The sequence below is a fragment of the Pseudopipra pipra genome, chromosome 20, assembly GCF_036250125.1.
Source record: "Pseudopipra pipra isolate bDixPip1 chromosome 20, bDixPip1.hap1, whole genome shotgun sequence".
Classification (NCBI taxonomy): Eukaryota; Metazoa; Chordata; class Aves; order Passeriformes; family Pipridae; genus Pseudopipra; species Pseudopipra pipra.
This window is the reverse complement of record NC_087568.1, coordinates 6,426,639-6,439,902: the sequence shown is the minus strand read 5'-3', so window position 1 is coordinate 6,439,902 and position 13,264 is coordinate 6,426,639. Positions and strand designations below refer to the sequence as shown.

The following is a 13,264-nucleotide window of genomic DNA, read 5'->3' as shown; positions in this document are numbered from 1 at the left end:
TTAAATTACAGCTTTGTGAAAGCTCAGCCTGGATAACAGGGCAGAGCAGCCCCAAGTAGAATTTGTCTTGCCTTCCAGTGTCTGCTGGACTTGGTCTTCCTTAAATAGCAGTTAATACTATGGAAAAAACAAGCAATCCAAGAAGGGAAACTGAAATTTCCCAGGCAGATACAGCTTGGAAACAATGATTAACATCAGGTCATTGTCACGTAGGAAGGAGCCCAGGAGCATAACTTTTATCAGCCAAGTTACCAGAGCTCTCATGAGGTCAGGGAGCCGTGTGTGAGGGCTGTGGTGTGGCACTGCAGGGATGTGGGTGCCTGTGTGTGTCTCCTGTCTGGTTGTGTTGCACTGGTGAGCACCAGTGTTGTGTCTCTGCATTTCAGAATCAGCCCTGCACAAAGCCCACCTTCTTCTCACCCCTGGAACTGAGCACTTGTAATTCCTTGGACTTAGGGAGCTGATCTTTTCCACGGAGCTGTTTGTAGCTGCTGAGCCAAATTCCTGCTGATCTGCTTGGGCATGGATCCACTGACTTCAGTGGCATTGCACCCACTCCTGCCACCTGAGAATTCAGCCCGTGGTGCTTAGCTCAGCAATCTGTAATGTGAAACTGCTTAAGGGGGGCTTCTCACCACTTTTTGCATTGTTTGTTTGGCCTTGGCAGTTGCAAAACTGTTGTTGCATCTAGTTAGCAGAGAGTAATTGTTGTAGGTAACCTCTTAAATAACTGTAGAGTTCTGCTGGGCAGGGGTTGTGGTTGGTTGTGTGACCTATAACTTGCTGGTGGGGCAGAAGGGTTGTTTTTGCTAATGACTGGATGTAGCTCTGAGAATGCCCCAATAGAGTTTGGGAGTGGGAGAAAGGTCAGACAGGTGTGTTTTCAAAAGTCAGTGCAAAAGTTGGGTTTGCTGGAGGCTTTTGGCATCAGGCATCAGTATGGCTTTCTGCTCTGGATAAATCTCTTGTTATAGCACTTGAAAAAGTTGGATTTTCAGTTTAGTGAATGGGTTTTCTCCAGGATAGCTCATCAGTTTGGCTCACCAATGTTTAAAATACTTTTAGTGGGATTGCAAAGCCGAGGTGTTTAAATTGCACAGCTCTGGACTTCTCCCAGGTAGGGGGGAAAAAAACCACAGAAGAAAATGATTTCTTCCTGTACAAGGGAAAGTAGTGTTCTCAGTCAGTTGGGATGGAAAAGAGAGAAGCTTGTGGGCAAAGTGCTATGGCTTGCTGATGAACAAGGCTTAGGTTAATTCCCATGTTGCCATTGCTGTGTGGGAAGAGTTGAGCAATTAATCCTCAATTTCAGCCCTCACATCCAGGCATCCGTTCCCTCTGGTCTCGCTGCCATCTTGCTGATTAATCTTGGGGCCACGTGATCCTGGCCATGGCTGAGTTTTCCACCTGTGTGATGGTCTCAGCAGTGTTCAACACAGAACCAATGCAAGCAGAGCCTTTGCTAATGTGATCTGGAGCTCCCCAGGGAAAAATGCAAGAGGCTTGTATTCCTTTACGTGGCTCAAAGTCATTGCATGGAGCACATGGCAAGATTTAGGGAGAGTGGTGGGTGTCTACCTGCTGCAGTAAATGAGTTTTGCAGAGTAGAAATGAACACCCTGCAATCCTGAGAACTGTTCTAATCTGTTCCAAGCTGTGGTAGCACCCACTGACTGCTCTGAAGCTCAAAGAGTGGGAGAATTGCCCTGATAACAGCTGCATGCAAAGCAAGATTATCTGCATGACTTCATTTACTGTTTGGAAACCCGGCAGCCTTCATTCAGAATTTGTGCAGATGCATCTGCCTTGAATCAGCAGTGCTCCCTACAGTCCAGAGCCAAGCAGTCTCACTCCTGAGCCTCACAGCTTATGGTGGAGGAGGAGGAGGGAGATTTACACTCTGCAAGGTGGGAGGTACTTGTGGGGTGTAGTTGCAGTGATGCTGCATGGAAAAGCAGCTCAGCTGGCTGTAACTAGTCCTCTGTGCTGGTAATGAGAAATGCCAGCTGGTAACTGATATTGCTCCTTTGTAGAGTCTCCCCATCTCTCCAAGCACCTCACTGGACAGGCATTAACTAACCCTCACAACTGTCCTGTGCTTGGTTTTGGATCCCCTGTGCTGATGTGACACACAGAGGTTGTGATTTATGGTTCTGGGAGTGTTAAATAGCCAGTGACTGATCCTGGGATACCTGTCCTGTTATACAGACCTGAGCTGCTTGGTGTGCTAAGCCTTACCTCTGCCCAGCCCAAAGAGTCTGGCATGCTTCAAATCTCTTCTAGATTTTCCTACTTGCGCCTCTCCCCCCGTTAGGTGCACCTTTCCACCTTTTAAGAACTTGAACTGGGATTTTCAAAGGTATCTATTGGAATTAGACAATCAAGTGCTGCTGAAATTCCAGCCTGTGCTTGTCGGAAGATCACAGCCTCGAATTGTCATTTCTCTCGTCACGGTTGTTAAGAAGGAAAATAAAGAATACTGCCACTTAAGGTCAAGTGTGCTGCCTTCTGCCAGCCCGGGAGCCTCACAATTACTCTGGCTGTTGGGAGTGTCTAATTAGTGTAACTTTCTCTACAGTTTCATCTGTTCCTCACAGTTAAAAAAGCAACAGCATCTAGTGAGTTGTTGAGAAGGATGGTTTAGCCACATTAATAGGCTCAGTAATTATTTTTGTGATGGTAGTTGTAGACAAGGAAGGAATCACAGCTGTCTGGTCTAATAAGTATCAAAAGTCCTGGCACTGCCTCCTTCCAGTTACCCTTTCTTTAGCCAATTTAATACTGTCAACTACTATTTAAAACTGAACTCTTTAGCAGAAACAATCACTCACCAAAACCACCCCCAGCAAAACAGCTATTTCCTGCCACTTTAGTACATTTGGGATGTTGGGGCAAGACAAAGATAAAACAAAATGTTTTTCTAATGTGGAGGCTCAGTGAAAGCAGAACCACATCTGTGGGCTGAGTCCTTGGGTTATGTCATTAATGTGAGTTTTTAATTTCAGGGTCAGAAAGGTGATCCTGGGCTGTCGCCTGGAAAAGCTCCGAACGGGCAGAAGGTAAGATGTCACCCCGAGGGCACAGGCACCAAGACCACTGTGTGCTTTTTATACACACAGAGGGAGCCTCTACTGCAGCCACAAACATCACAGCTGCTCGAGTAGACTTAGGACTGGAAAATAAGACTTAGACCAGGCATTGACTGTGGCGCACTGAAGTGCCGCCTGCCACAGCTTTTTGTTGTCCAAGTGTTTATCCATTTAATGCCCAATCTGCATCCCAAACTGAAGTCCCTGCTGCTGCAGGCACATGCCTGCTTGAGCCCAGTGTTTCGAGTAGCACACCTGAGGTACAGCCACACCATGCCAGCTCAGCATGCAGCTGCAGAAAAGAGGCAATCCCAGTGTGAGGAATAAAAACCTTGAAGGCAAAAGAAGGGATGTTCTTGATGAGGAGCTGTGCTTTGCCCCACATTGCAGCCCCATCAGATTGCTGCAGCGAGAGCAGCCTTGCTGGTCCCACTGGTGGGGGAAGGTAGAGGCTTCCCAAACCATGGTGAGGGTTTCCACCAAAGGCTGCTCAAACCAACACCAAGCACCCAGCTGGGAAGGGTAGCTGCTTTCTGGGTTTAGCAGTGGTTAAGGATCAGAGTTCTGCTAATTCTTTTCAATAAGTTACAACTCCCATTTTTGCTGTTTCACGGATGAGTGGTTTTTACTGAGGCAACAAGCCCTCACAGAGGTCTAGAAATGAACAGTGGGGCAATCAGGGCTCCACATCATCTACCTCAATTAGTTCTTTCAGTGGTGCCTGCACAATACTTGTTAATTCATGCCCAGGGCAGCAGCCTGATTCTGTTCCTTTCACCCTAAGTCTTGCTATAAATACACAGCTCATAGAAAGCATCAGCCATGAGGAGCTTGGGCCCTTCATTTGAAACCAGATGCCTCCACGAAGCAAAAGAGAGCCACACAATTGTAAGGTGGAAGGTGGTGCTAGAAATCATTCAGAAGGCTAAGCCTGAAATGATGCTTTTAACTTAACAGCACGAGATGCCTTTTGAAATTTCTGGTACACCACACTGGAGTGGGATCAGATGGAAATCGTCCACCTGCAGACTGTGGGATGGTTTCTTTCCAGTCATGGTTGGTGTAAGAAAAGGAGAGATCCAGATCACCTTTAGCTTGTGTTAACAAGGCTTTATTCCAGTTAGCAGTGATAGGAGTAAGGAGTTTCCAGCAGGAATTTGGAGTGATGCCTAATTTTCAAGCTAGATACTTGAAAATCATTGAATTTCAGTAAGCAAGCACAGCACAGTGTTAGAGACTCTCAAGGGATTTTTGATCCTAATCTGAGGGGGCCGAAGTGGGTTGGATGTTGGAGAGTTCTCACGGCAGTGTGCTCATCCGCTCTGTGATGGCTTGGGTGTGCCAGCTGGGATGTGATGCAATCCCTTTTCAAAAGCACAGGCCACTGAACAAACCCACCACAGCCTGCAAAGGTTCAGTCTGTGTCATATGGGCAGGTTAAATAATTCCACCGTCAGCACCATCCGAATGGGAGCCGCGGGCCGAGCCAGTGCAGTAGCACAGTGTGAGTGCAGTCACAGCACTTGGCAGGAGGTACCTGTTGTTCTTACTGCATTTAGAAGCTAAAATTTCCTTGCCTTGGCGATTTCAATGCCTATTGAAAGGCGAAAGGAGCATGTGACTGAATGAGATCATTGAGGGGAAAAAAAGCGCATTCATTCTGCTGGCGAAAAGCTGGACTCCAGCAGCAGCTGCCATTAATTAACTGGGGTTATTATTTATATGAGCCAGTTAATAGAGATGTTGTTTAAATCTACACTTCTTAACCAGTCAAGTTTTGAAGAGTTGTGATTAGAACCAGAAATATCAATAGTTGGGGGCTGGTGTCGGGAAAATAATTGCAGTAACTACACTGGGCACAGGGAAAATGTTGCTGAAAACTAATTGAACTTGCTTGCTTCCTGCAGGGAGACGTGGGCTTACCTGGTTTAACTGGGTTCCCTGGACCACCTGGTAGAAAGGTAAGAGTGTTCTTTTCTAGTCATTTAGATCAGTGTTTCTATTTTAACATTTTCTCCTGTACCTCTGCCCAAAAGATTTAATTAAGTCCCAGCACCCATCCAAAGAGTCTTATGCCTGTTTCACAGGTGTATAGCCTGGGAGATAGGCTGAAGTAACCATCTAAAGTTGTACTAGTAAGACTATGTAAGATATGAAATGAAATTCTGGATACAGATTCTGTTCCTTCTTTGTGTTCCACGACCCTCTTCACCCTGACACTGGGTCTTCCTCAGCAAGCTGAATTTAGTTCTGGTGCACCAATGCATTAACTAAATGGATCTACAAGTGGCAGCAATACTCAAAGGTTGGATTCAGGACAGGTTTAGCATTCCAAGGAAACCTTGACTGTTTATCCTGGTAAAGCACATTTCAAAAAAGTATCTGTATGCTTTCCCTCTCTGTTTTGCTTGGAGACTGACAGCACTAGTCAGGTTTTACTTTATTTGCTTCTGTATTGATGCTTCAACATCATTAACATCATGAACAACATACTTATGCCAAGAAAAGGGTATGTGGGGATAAAGCACAAGATCCATCCCTGTCTTGCTGAGGCAGCAGTGTGTGTGCCTGTATCCAGGCATTCAAAACTGCACAGCAATACCTCAGCAATTCATACCTGAAGCTCAGGTCTTTGGTGTATCAAGGGCATTTCAGTTGAGCTTCCAGTTCCAGGCTGTGTTGGTAGGCTGGTTTCTATTTTTTGGAAGCTGGACCTGCTACAGGGACCTGTTTGAGTGGGGCTCAGTGGACATGACTCCCCTTTTCAGTAAGCCAATATTGCCATAGCTAAGCTGAGCTGTTAAAATTAGCATCTTGTTTCAATCACTTCATCATTCAATGGGCCATTTATGATATACTGTTCCTCAGGCCAATTAGCTGCACACAAACACCTACTCAGGTATGTTTTAAGACTCTGGGGAGAGAAAGAAGGTGTGGAGGAGGCTGAAAGAAACCCTCCCTTTCCATGCTTATTTGTTGTATGCTTTATGTTTCTGATATAATTGCCAAGAGTAGGGGCTGAGTTTATTTTTGCACTCCAAGGCTGGTCATGCTTGGGGTGCTGTGTGGAGTGGGAGTAATAGAGTGATTAATTACCCATCTTTTGCTGTCACAAACAAGTTCTAACTAATAGGGTGCAAAGAATACCATTTTCCTGGTATAACAGCCCATAAAACAAAACCTTGTGGTTACGATCAGCAAAATGCAATGTCAGGACTGCAAGGACTCAATAGTGGAAAAATGGAGAAGGAATAGGAGATTGAACAAACATTCCCAAGTCCACCACATGGCCTTCACATCTGATCTCAGCTCCCCCAGGACAGGGCAAAGGCAGGGGTATGCTTCTGTTTCTTCAAGTAATGAGCAAGTTGGAGGTTGAAATTTTTCCTTTGGTGCAGCTTGAAAACAACCACCTCCCAGTAGCACTAGTCTGGCAGTGTTTTTGGTGTAACCTGGCTTTTATTAGCATCCTGCATTAAGGAAAAATTTACAGCTGTTGGAGAAATGTTTGGAAAAAAATCTTTTTTTTTTTTTTTTTTTTTTTTTTTTATTTTAATCTGGACTCCCTGCTGACATTCTCCCAATAAAAATATGCTGGTGTTTGGCTGAAAGGGGGGGCAACATGTCTTGGCTACTGGAAAACAGCAACACCTTGGAAATGGACACCCCTCCTGCTCACTCCATGGAGGGACTGTGGAAAGTGCTCTCAGGGCTTTGATCTGAAAGCACCACGTAGAAACTTTGAAACAGGCAAAATATTTCACTAGGGGAAACAAAATACTTTTCCCACTAAATGAAACAACTGGCTCAGCAGCAGGAGCTGGAGCCACAACCAGCAGCATATGGTTTGGGATAGCGCGGCTCCCACCACAGTGCCTGCCTTGGGAATGCAGTGCCTGCCTTGGGAATGCAGACAGAGCTGTACTCTGGAGGACTGGAGAGGTGGATCTCAGAGCACCCCCAACATTGTTTTACCTGCACATGTCTATGAGTAGATGAAACTGCCTTTGAAGCAGCAGATGTAATTCTCATCCTCTCCAGGAGAGCAAGTGGTGCTTTTGCTGACTTGGGAAGGGTGGCAGGACTTGGCTGTTCCCTCTCCCCGTCCCTCTGGTGCCTCTGAGATGTTTGTGGGCTTTGGCTTTTGGTTGGGGGCTGCAGAGCGCAGCTGCCTTGGAGATAATCTCAGCAGAGCAGCATCACTGCTCCAGAGGAGAAAACAGTTATAGCAAAGTACACGAGGAAAAGCTTCATTAGAGTCACTCTGAGAGTAAAGACAGAGCTGGGAAGTGGTCAGTGCTCCAAAACATCCTGTTATGCAGGTCTCATTCACTGGCCTCTTTACTCCTCATGTTTCCTACCAAAGTGCAGGATGATCCCTTTTAGCTAGGAGAGAGTGGATTATAAATATCATCACAGATGAGTAAATCCTTCACTGGAGTGCAATTTCCTTTCTAAATCACAGCCCTTTGTGCTGAGCACCCTGTAATCATCAGGAAGTGTTCGGACAGAAGAGCAAATGCACTTGTTTTCATACCCTCTGCCCTGTCATTTTAGCGCTATTTGAAGAGGATTTTAGCAGGTAAATAATCTCACGTTGCAGCCAACTTTAGTACACACAAGCTTTTCTGGTTTTTCCTCACTATAATTAACCTGAGGCAGAAATAACTGTGGTGTAATATGAAGAAACACAGGTTTGAAGCTTCCCAAAGCTCAGTATATGTAGTGAGGAGGATACGTAGTAGGACACAACAGTGTCTACATATTTAACCTAAGTGCCATTCACTTCCTGTGACTGTAGGGATAGCAATGCAATGTTTGACTTCAGTTCAGGACCTGCTTTGAGCATCTCAAGGGATCATCATCCAACCAGCTGCTCTGGGTGGACATTGCAGGCTGGAAACACTTGTCCTGCAGGGACCCACTCAGAGCAGAATGGTTTGGAGCAGCTAAGCCAGGCACCTCTTTCTTATCAGTGGAGCAAGTGAGACATGTCTGAGTGTTTGTATTCATGGGGCAGATTCCTGGAGAGGGGCAGGGAGTCCTGTCTGCTGGTCCCACGCCAACAGCTGCTGAGGCACTTCCAATTAGGAGCCCCTGGTTGAAGTGCTCCAGCAGCATTTGGAGAAAGGACCTTCGAGGTGATTCAAACAGGGGCCTGCCAGTAGCCAGATGGTCTTTCAGGTCAGCCACCACCTTGTCAGGAGGTGCAGCTCCATCCAAAGTGTGGGCCACGGTACGTCAGCAAGATCAAGCAGGAGAGAACTGGTGAAAAGGGAATCAACATCTTTCCAGGCCAAAATGTCTGCAATAACAAGGAAGGAGGAATGCAGAGGGGAGCGGGCAGTGGCCAGCATGGCTGAGAGTGTTGCATACCACCGCCAGGGAAGGCTCAGGCTGCAGGTCTGGAATGGCCCATGGGAAGAATAAAAAAGCTGTTAAGCAGAGGTGTGGACCTGGAGGCAGAAACAGTTCCAGGTTCATCTGTTGAGTGGAGCAAAAGGCCAAGTGCTCAGTCACACCAGGGTCTGATGGTGATGGTTTCCAGAGCAGGGATGCTCCCCACGGGTTTCATGTACCAGAGCCCTGACTGGGACAGGGTGAGCAGCAGGGAAACTGAGTTACAATTAGTTGTAACCCATCCTGAAATCATTTTGTTATTTCTGTAGTATTTGTGCAAGGATTGTTCCTTGTTTATTTTTTCTCTACATTTGTTTCAAGTTAAATTTTCTGCCCTTTTTTTTTTTTTTTTTTTAAATCTTGCTGGTAGCCCAGTTAAACAGTCATCTTTGTAACTGAGTATAATCTTCTAATCTGCTCTGACCCGGCTCGATGGAAGTGAGTTTGTTTTAAATAGCTGAAGAAAGATAAAGAAGAGGGAAAAAAAATCTGTCGCTTGCAGAATTTTCTCTGTGTTTGAAGAGACCTCTGGGTAAATCCAGGAGAAAGCAAATGCAGTTAAACAGACTGCCCTTGTCCCTCTCTAGTGCCTGCATACCCCCCAAAAAAAGTACTGACAAACTGAAGCAGGTTTACAGAGGACCTGCGAGAATGATTTGCAGCCTGAAACACTTGCCAGCAAGCAAGCTGGATTGAAACTCATTCTAATTAATTCAGCAGAGAGAGCAGGTTAAGAGGTAGCTCACTCACCATTGTCATCTCACCATGACAAGATGTGATCTTGTCATATCTTGTAATAATTAGATTAGAAAAACTGAATGCTAGAACAAGTTCAAGGTAGAAACAGAATTGAAGTTTCCTGTGACAGCAAATGGTTGTTTTGGTGTTTCCTGTGGCATTTCAGGCTCTAAAGTGAGAGTGAGTGCTCTGAAACACGAGTGACTCATGTTGGGTAGTCCCCAATGTGCCCAAAGCCAACATTTAATCCTATAGGCCTGTGGTTTCCTGAGGATTAAAGATAGCTTTGCTCAAGGTGTAGATTACAAATAGACAGATCTGAGCATAGAGACCACTCTACATGTGCTCATGGAGCAATTCCTGCTGGAGTAAGCACCACCCCAGACCCCAGGGGGGCACACTGGCAGGTTTGGGCAATGCAAGCACAAAGCAGCACATTAAAAGTTTGCTTGATTATGTAATGCTACCCCATATCTAAAATCCTACTTCTCCTCAGAATTTTACTCCCACCTGCAAAGAGGAAACCAAAACAGATTATTTCATTATATTTTTGTTTCTTAATACTCATCTCTTTGATTCTATTTTGACAGGGGTATAAAGGCTACCCTGGACCACCAGGTCACCCTGGAGACCAGGTGAGTTTTCCCAGTTCCCAACACTGAAACTTAAAGAGGGATGGATATGCTGACTGGTGCTAGTTTGGCTCTGGTGCAGCCTGCTTGGTGTGCACAGCCAGCTCCTTCCAGGGAGCTCAGCATATTCTGGAATGTGCCATGAGCTCTGGTGCTGCCACCAGACACTGACCCAGCATCAGCAACACCGTTGGAGGAGACTGCCTTGGACTTTGCAAATTTAATTTCTAATTTTTATTGCTCAACCATGTTAAGTTTACTTGGGGGAAGAAATACCAGGTTAACCTCCTCCCCCTTTATTTGTCTTTGTACATTAATTTCACCTGGAGTTTTCTAACCACATCATGTTAAGTACTAACATGTAATTCCCTTCCTGAAGCCCATTCCCCCTCTCCCCTTTTCTCCCCCCTATTTATTTGGTTAAATCTGATGTTTGCAGTGCAGTAAAAAAAAAAAAAAAGGCAATGAATAGCAGGCCCTGTTAGCAGCAATGTTAAAGGATATTATACATGAATCCATTTAGTTTTGAAGAATTTTGGCAGTGCTTCCCCAGCAGTAAAACGGTTCCATATGCCAGATATAGATGCAGCCTTACACCTTCTCTTAGCCTCCTTGTTTCAGACTATCTGCTGCTTTCCCTGCAGATGGAGGGGGAAGGAGAAATCCATGCTTAGTGCGTGGATCCTATTGACTTTGCTTCTCTGGGTTTTCCCACACACACACTAATTTATTCCACTATCTATCCTTAATATTTTTTTCCTCTCTGTAGATGTGCATCAGGTTAATCCATTCCACCTCCTTTTCCCCCAGCTCAACGAATGGAGCAGCTAAAAATGCTTCCCAAGTGGGACATTCACCTGACCTTCTGTGCCTTTTCTTTTTTCTTTCCAAAGGGAGAACGAGGACCAGCTGGAAGTCCAGGTGCCAAAGGTTATCCTGGCAGGCAGGTGCAGTAAATCTCATCGTGCTGTGCACAGACTAGGGATTTGGGTGTGCAGGTAGCTAAATATATGCCCTGCTAAATTCATGCCCCGCTAAAACAGTGCAGACCTCTAGAAAATGTCTGAGGATTTGAATATTTGACCTCTGAATATTTTCCTTCTTCCCTCCCCAAGTTGCTGTATCAATGATGTCATCTTTCAAATCTGAAAGGTTGTTAGGGAATGTTTTGTGCCTATGATAGATAAAACTTGAATTTCTACAGCAAATTCTGACAAAATTTTGCTTCAGTGTAACAACAGGGAAAAAAACCCCACACCAGCAGAGCAAAGAAACACACCTGCAAGCTGCTAACCTGGGATGGAAAAAAGTGTGTTGTCAAAGAAGATTTAGATGAACTCTCAATAGTAAAATGCACTAACGTACACATATCTAAACACCTGTAAAATTATGCATGGACCATAAATATATAAATCACATTTGCAGACGCAGGAAGATAGTGAGAGTAAAGCAAGTCTTTGTTTGCATTCTGGAAAAGAAATTCACAAAGACAGGTACAGGAATGGAGGAGTGTGCACTGGAAAATGAATCAAGACTGGACACTTTGCTGTCTTACTGATCTAAGATGCTGAGTAGTAGAAAGGAAATAAAGAGAAAGAATTTGTAAGACCTTAAATGAAATCTGTTGGAGGCAAGAGATCCAGCTCTGTAACATTTTGTGGTGAAATGAGATTGTCATGGTTTTCTAAAATGAACACATAAATGTTGGATTCTGCCACATTTATCTTTAAGCTAAAAGACCAGGCAGATGTCAAAAAGACCAGGGGCTCTGTCATGAGTCTTTCAGGCTTATCGTGAGTTCAGATGTGAGATTTTTACACAGATGTCTCCAGGTTATTGGATTAAATGTGAATTAGATCTGCAGAAGAAGTCTACATCCCCCTGACTCAGACTGTCAATAATGTATGACCCATTTTAAATTGAAAATTAAATTGACACCTTGCTTAGCATGCTGGAGAGTGCAGATGGCAGAACTGGATGGGATCTTTATGCACCTGACTAAATGCTCCATTCATACCCTGAAAGGCTCTTAGAGATGTGCATGCCAAAGAGTCTCCTAGGTGTGAATGCATGTTAGATGACTAACAAGAAGAGGTCCAAGGTATTTTGGACAGACAAGATTAATGAATGCTGTTCAGCAGTTCAGCCCTTCAGATAAGCAGGATGAAATCTGTGCCTTGACATTCGAAGAACAGAAATACCTTCTTAAAATGTGCTTTGGGTCAGGAAAGTGACATTTTTTCTTTTTTTTTTTTTTTTTTAAGGCAGCTTTTTTCAGCATATCTCAATGCTGTGTGTATCCAGCATCAGAGCTGTTTACTTTACTGAGATTTTACTACTTGTTACTCCTGTCAGCTGTGCTGGCTCTGCAGCCCTGGGAGAGAGTGCTTGGCTCGGGTTTGGTTTGTGCATCACAGGCAGGATTGTTAACTTCACCCTGATGCCTGAAAGCTTTGGCAACAGTGCAGGGGCCAGGAAAGAGCTCAGCCTGATTTCACATCCCAAGCTGAGCCTGCAGTGCTGCCAGCTGAAGAAAATATGGATTTAACCTTTTTTTTTTTTTCCTGTCCCAGAAAACCCCAACAACATTTGGAACTAGAAAAAAAAAAAGTGATCTGGAAACTTGCTAGAAGATGATAAACATGAAAATTCATTTTGCATTTTTACAGTGTTGTTCTTCTACAGTACTTTAAGTGAGCAGCAACAGGCATAGAAGTAGAACGGGAAATGTATTTTCAATTCTTTCCACGGCTGTTGGCGCTGCAAAGGGTCAGAGATATCACAGTGCCTGCACTGCTAAGTGACTTTCTAGGCTGCAGAAATTAGAGAGGCTTTCTCACTGCATCAGTGTTCCCTAAACAGGTATTGGAATACATTTGCTATGCGTGTGTTTAGTTAGGCAGGAAAATGAAAGGAGGGCTGTTGAGCACAGAGCATCGCTGTGTGTCACATCCGAAATGTAATGCAACCTCTGGGCTCCCCACTGCCACAGCCCTTGTGGTCTTTATGGCCAGAAATCTCTACTCCAGCCCCCGGGAAGGCTCACTACGTGCAGCAGTCTCAGGTTCTGCCAGGTCCCAGCTCACCAACAATGGGAGATTTGTTATTTGTATCATTTTGTCCTTTTTTTCTCCTTTGTTGATGCACCTTGGACTCGGCACTTAAAGCAGAACCACACAGGGACAGTGCTGGGGGGTTGGCACTGCTCGTTATTTTAAGTTAAAGCTTGTCCACATTTGTCTTTGTTTTTTCCCTTCTGTTCTAGGGTTTACCTGGCCCCATAGGGGAACCTGGCCCAAAAGGCACTCGGGTAAGCAGCCTTTCATTTGCCTTTTCTCTGCTTGTTTTTTATCAAAGCCTCCTCAAGAAACTTTATACTTGATTTTGCAATCCTGAAACTAGTTG

The 13,264-nt window shown here is 44.9% G+C and overlaps 1 protein-coding gene across 2 annotated transcripts in view; it reads left to right on the top strand.

Moving 5' to 3' along the window:
- The window catches only part of COL27A1 (collagen type XXVII alpha 1 chain), a 145,805-nt gene that overhangs the window by 34,521 nt on the left and 98,020 nt on the right, over positions 1–13,264 (top strand). For both annotated transcript variants that reach the window (XM_064677080.1, XM_064677081.1), the window contains exons 6-10: positions 3,006–3,059; positions 4,997–5,050; positions 9,818–9,862; positions 10,753–10,806; positions 13,125–13,169. In XM_064677080.1, the coding sequence (XP_064533150.1) occupies positions 3,006–3,059; positions 4,997–5,050; positions 9,818–9,862; positions 10,753–10,806; positions 13,125–13,169 (252 nt within the window). The remainder of the gene's footprint in view (positions 1–3,005; positions 3,060–4,996; positions 5,051–9,817; positions 9,863–10,752; positions 10,807–13,124; positions 13,170–13,264) is intronic.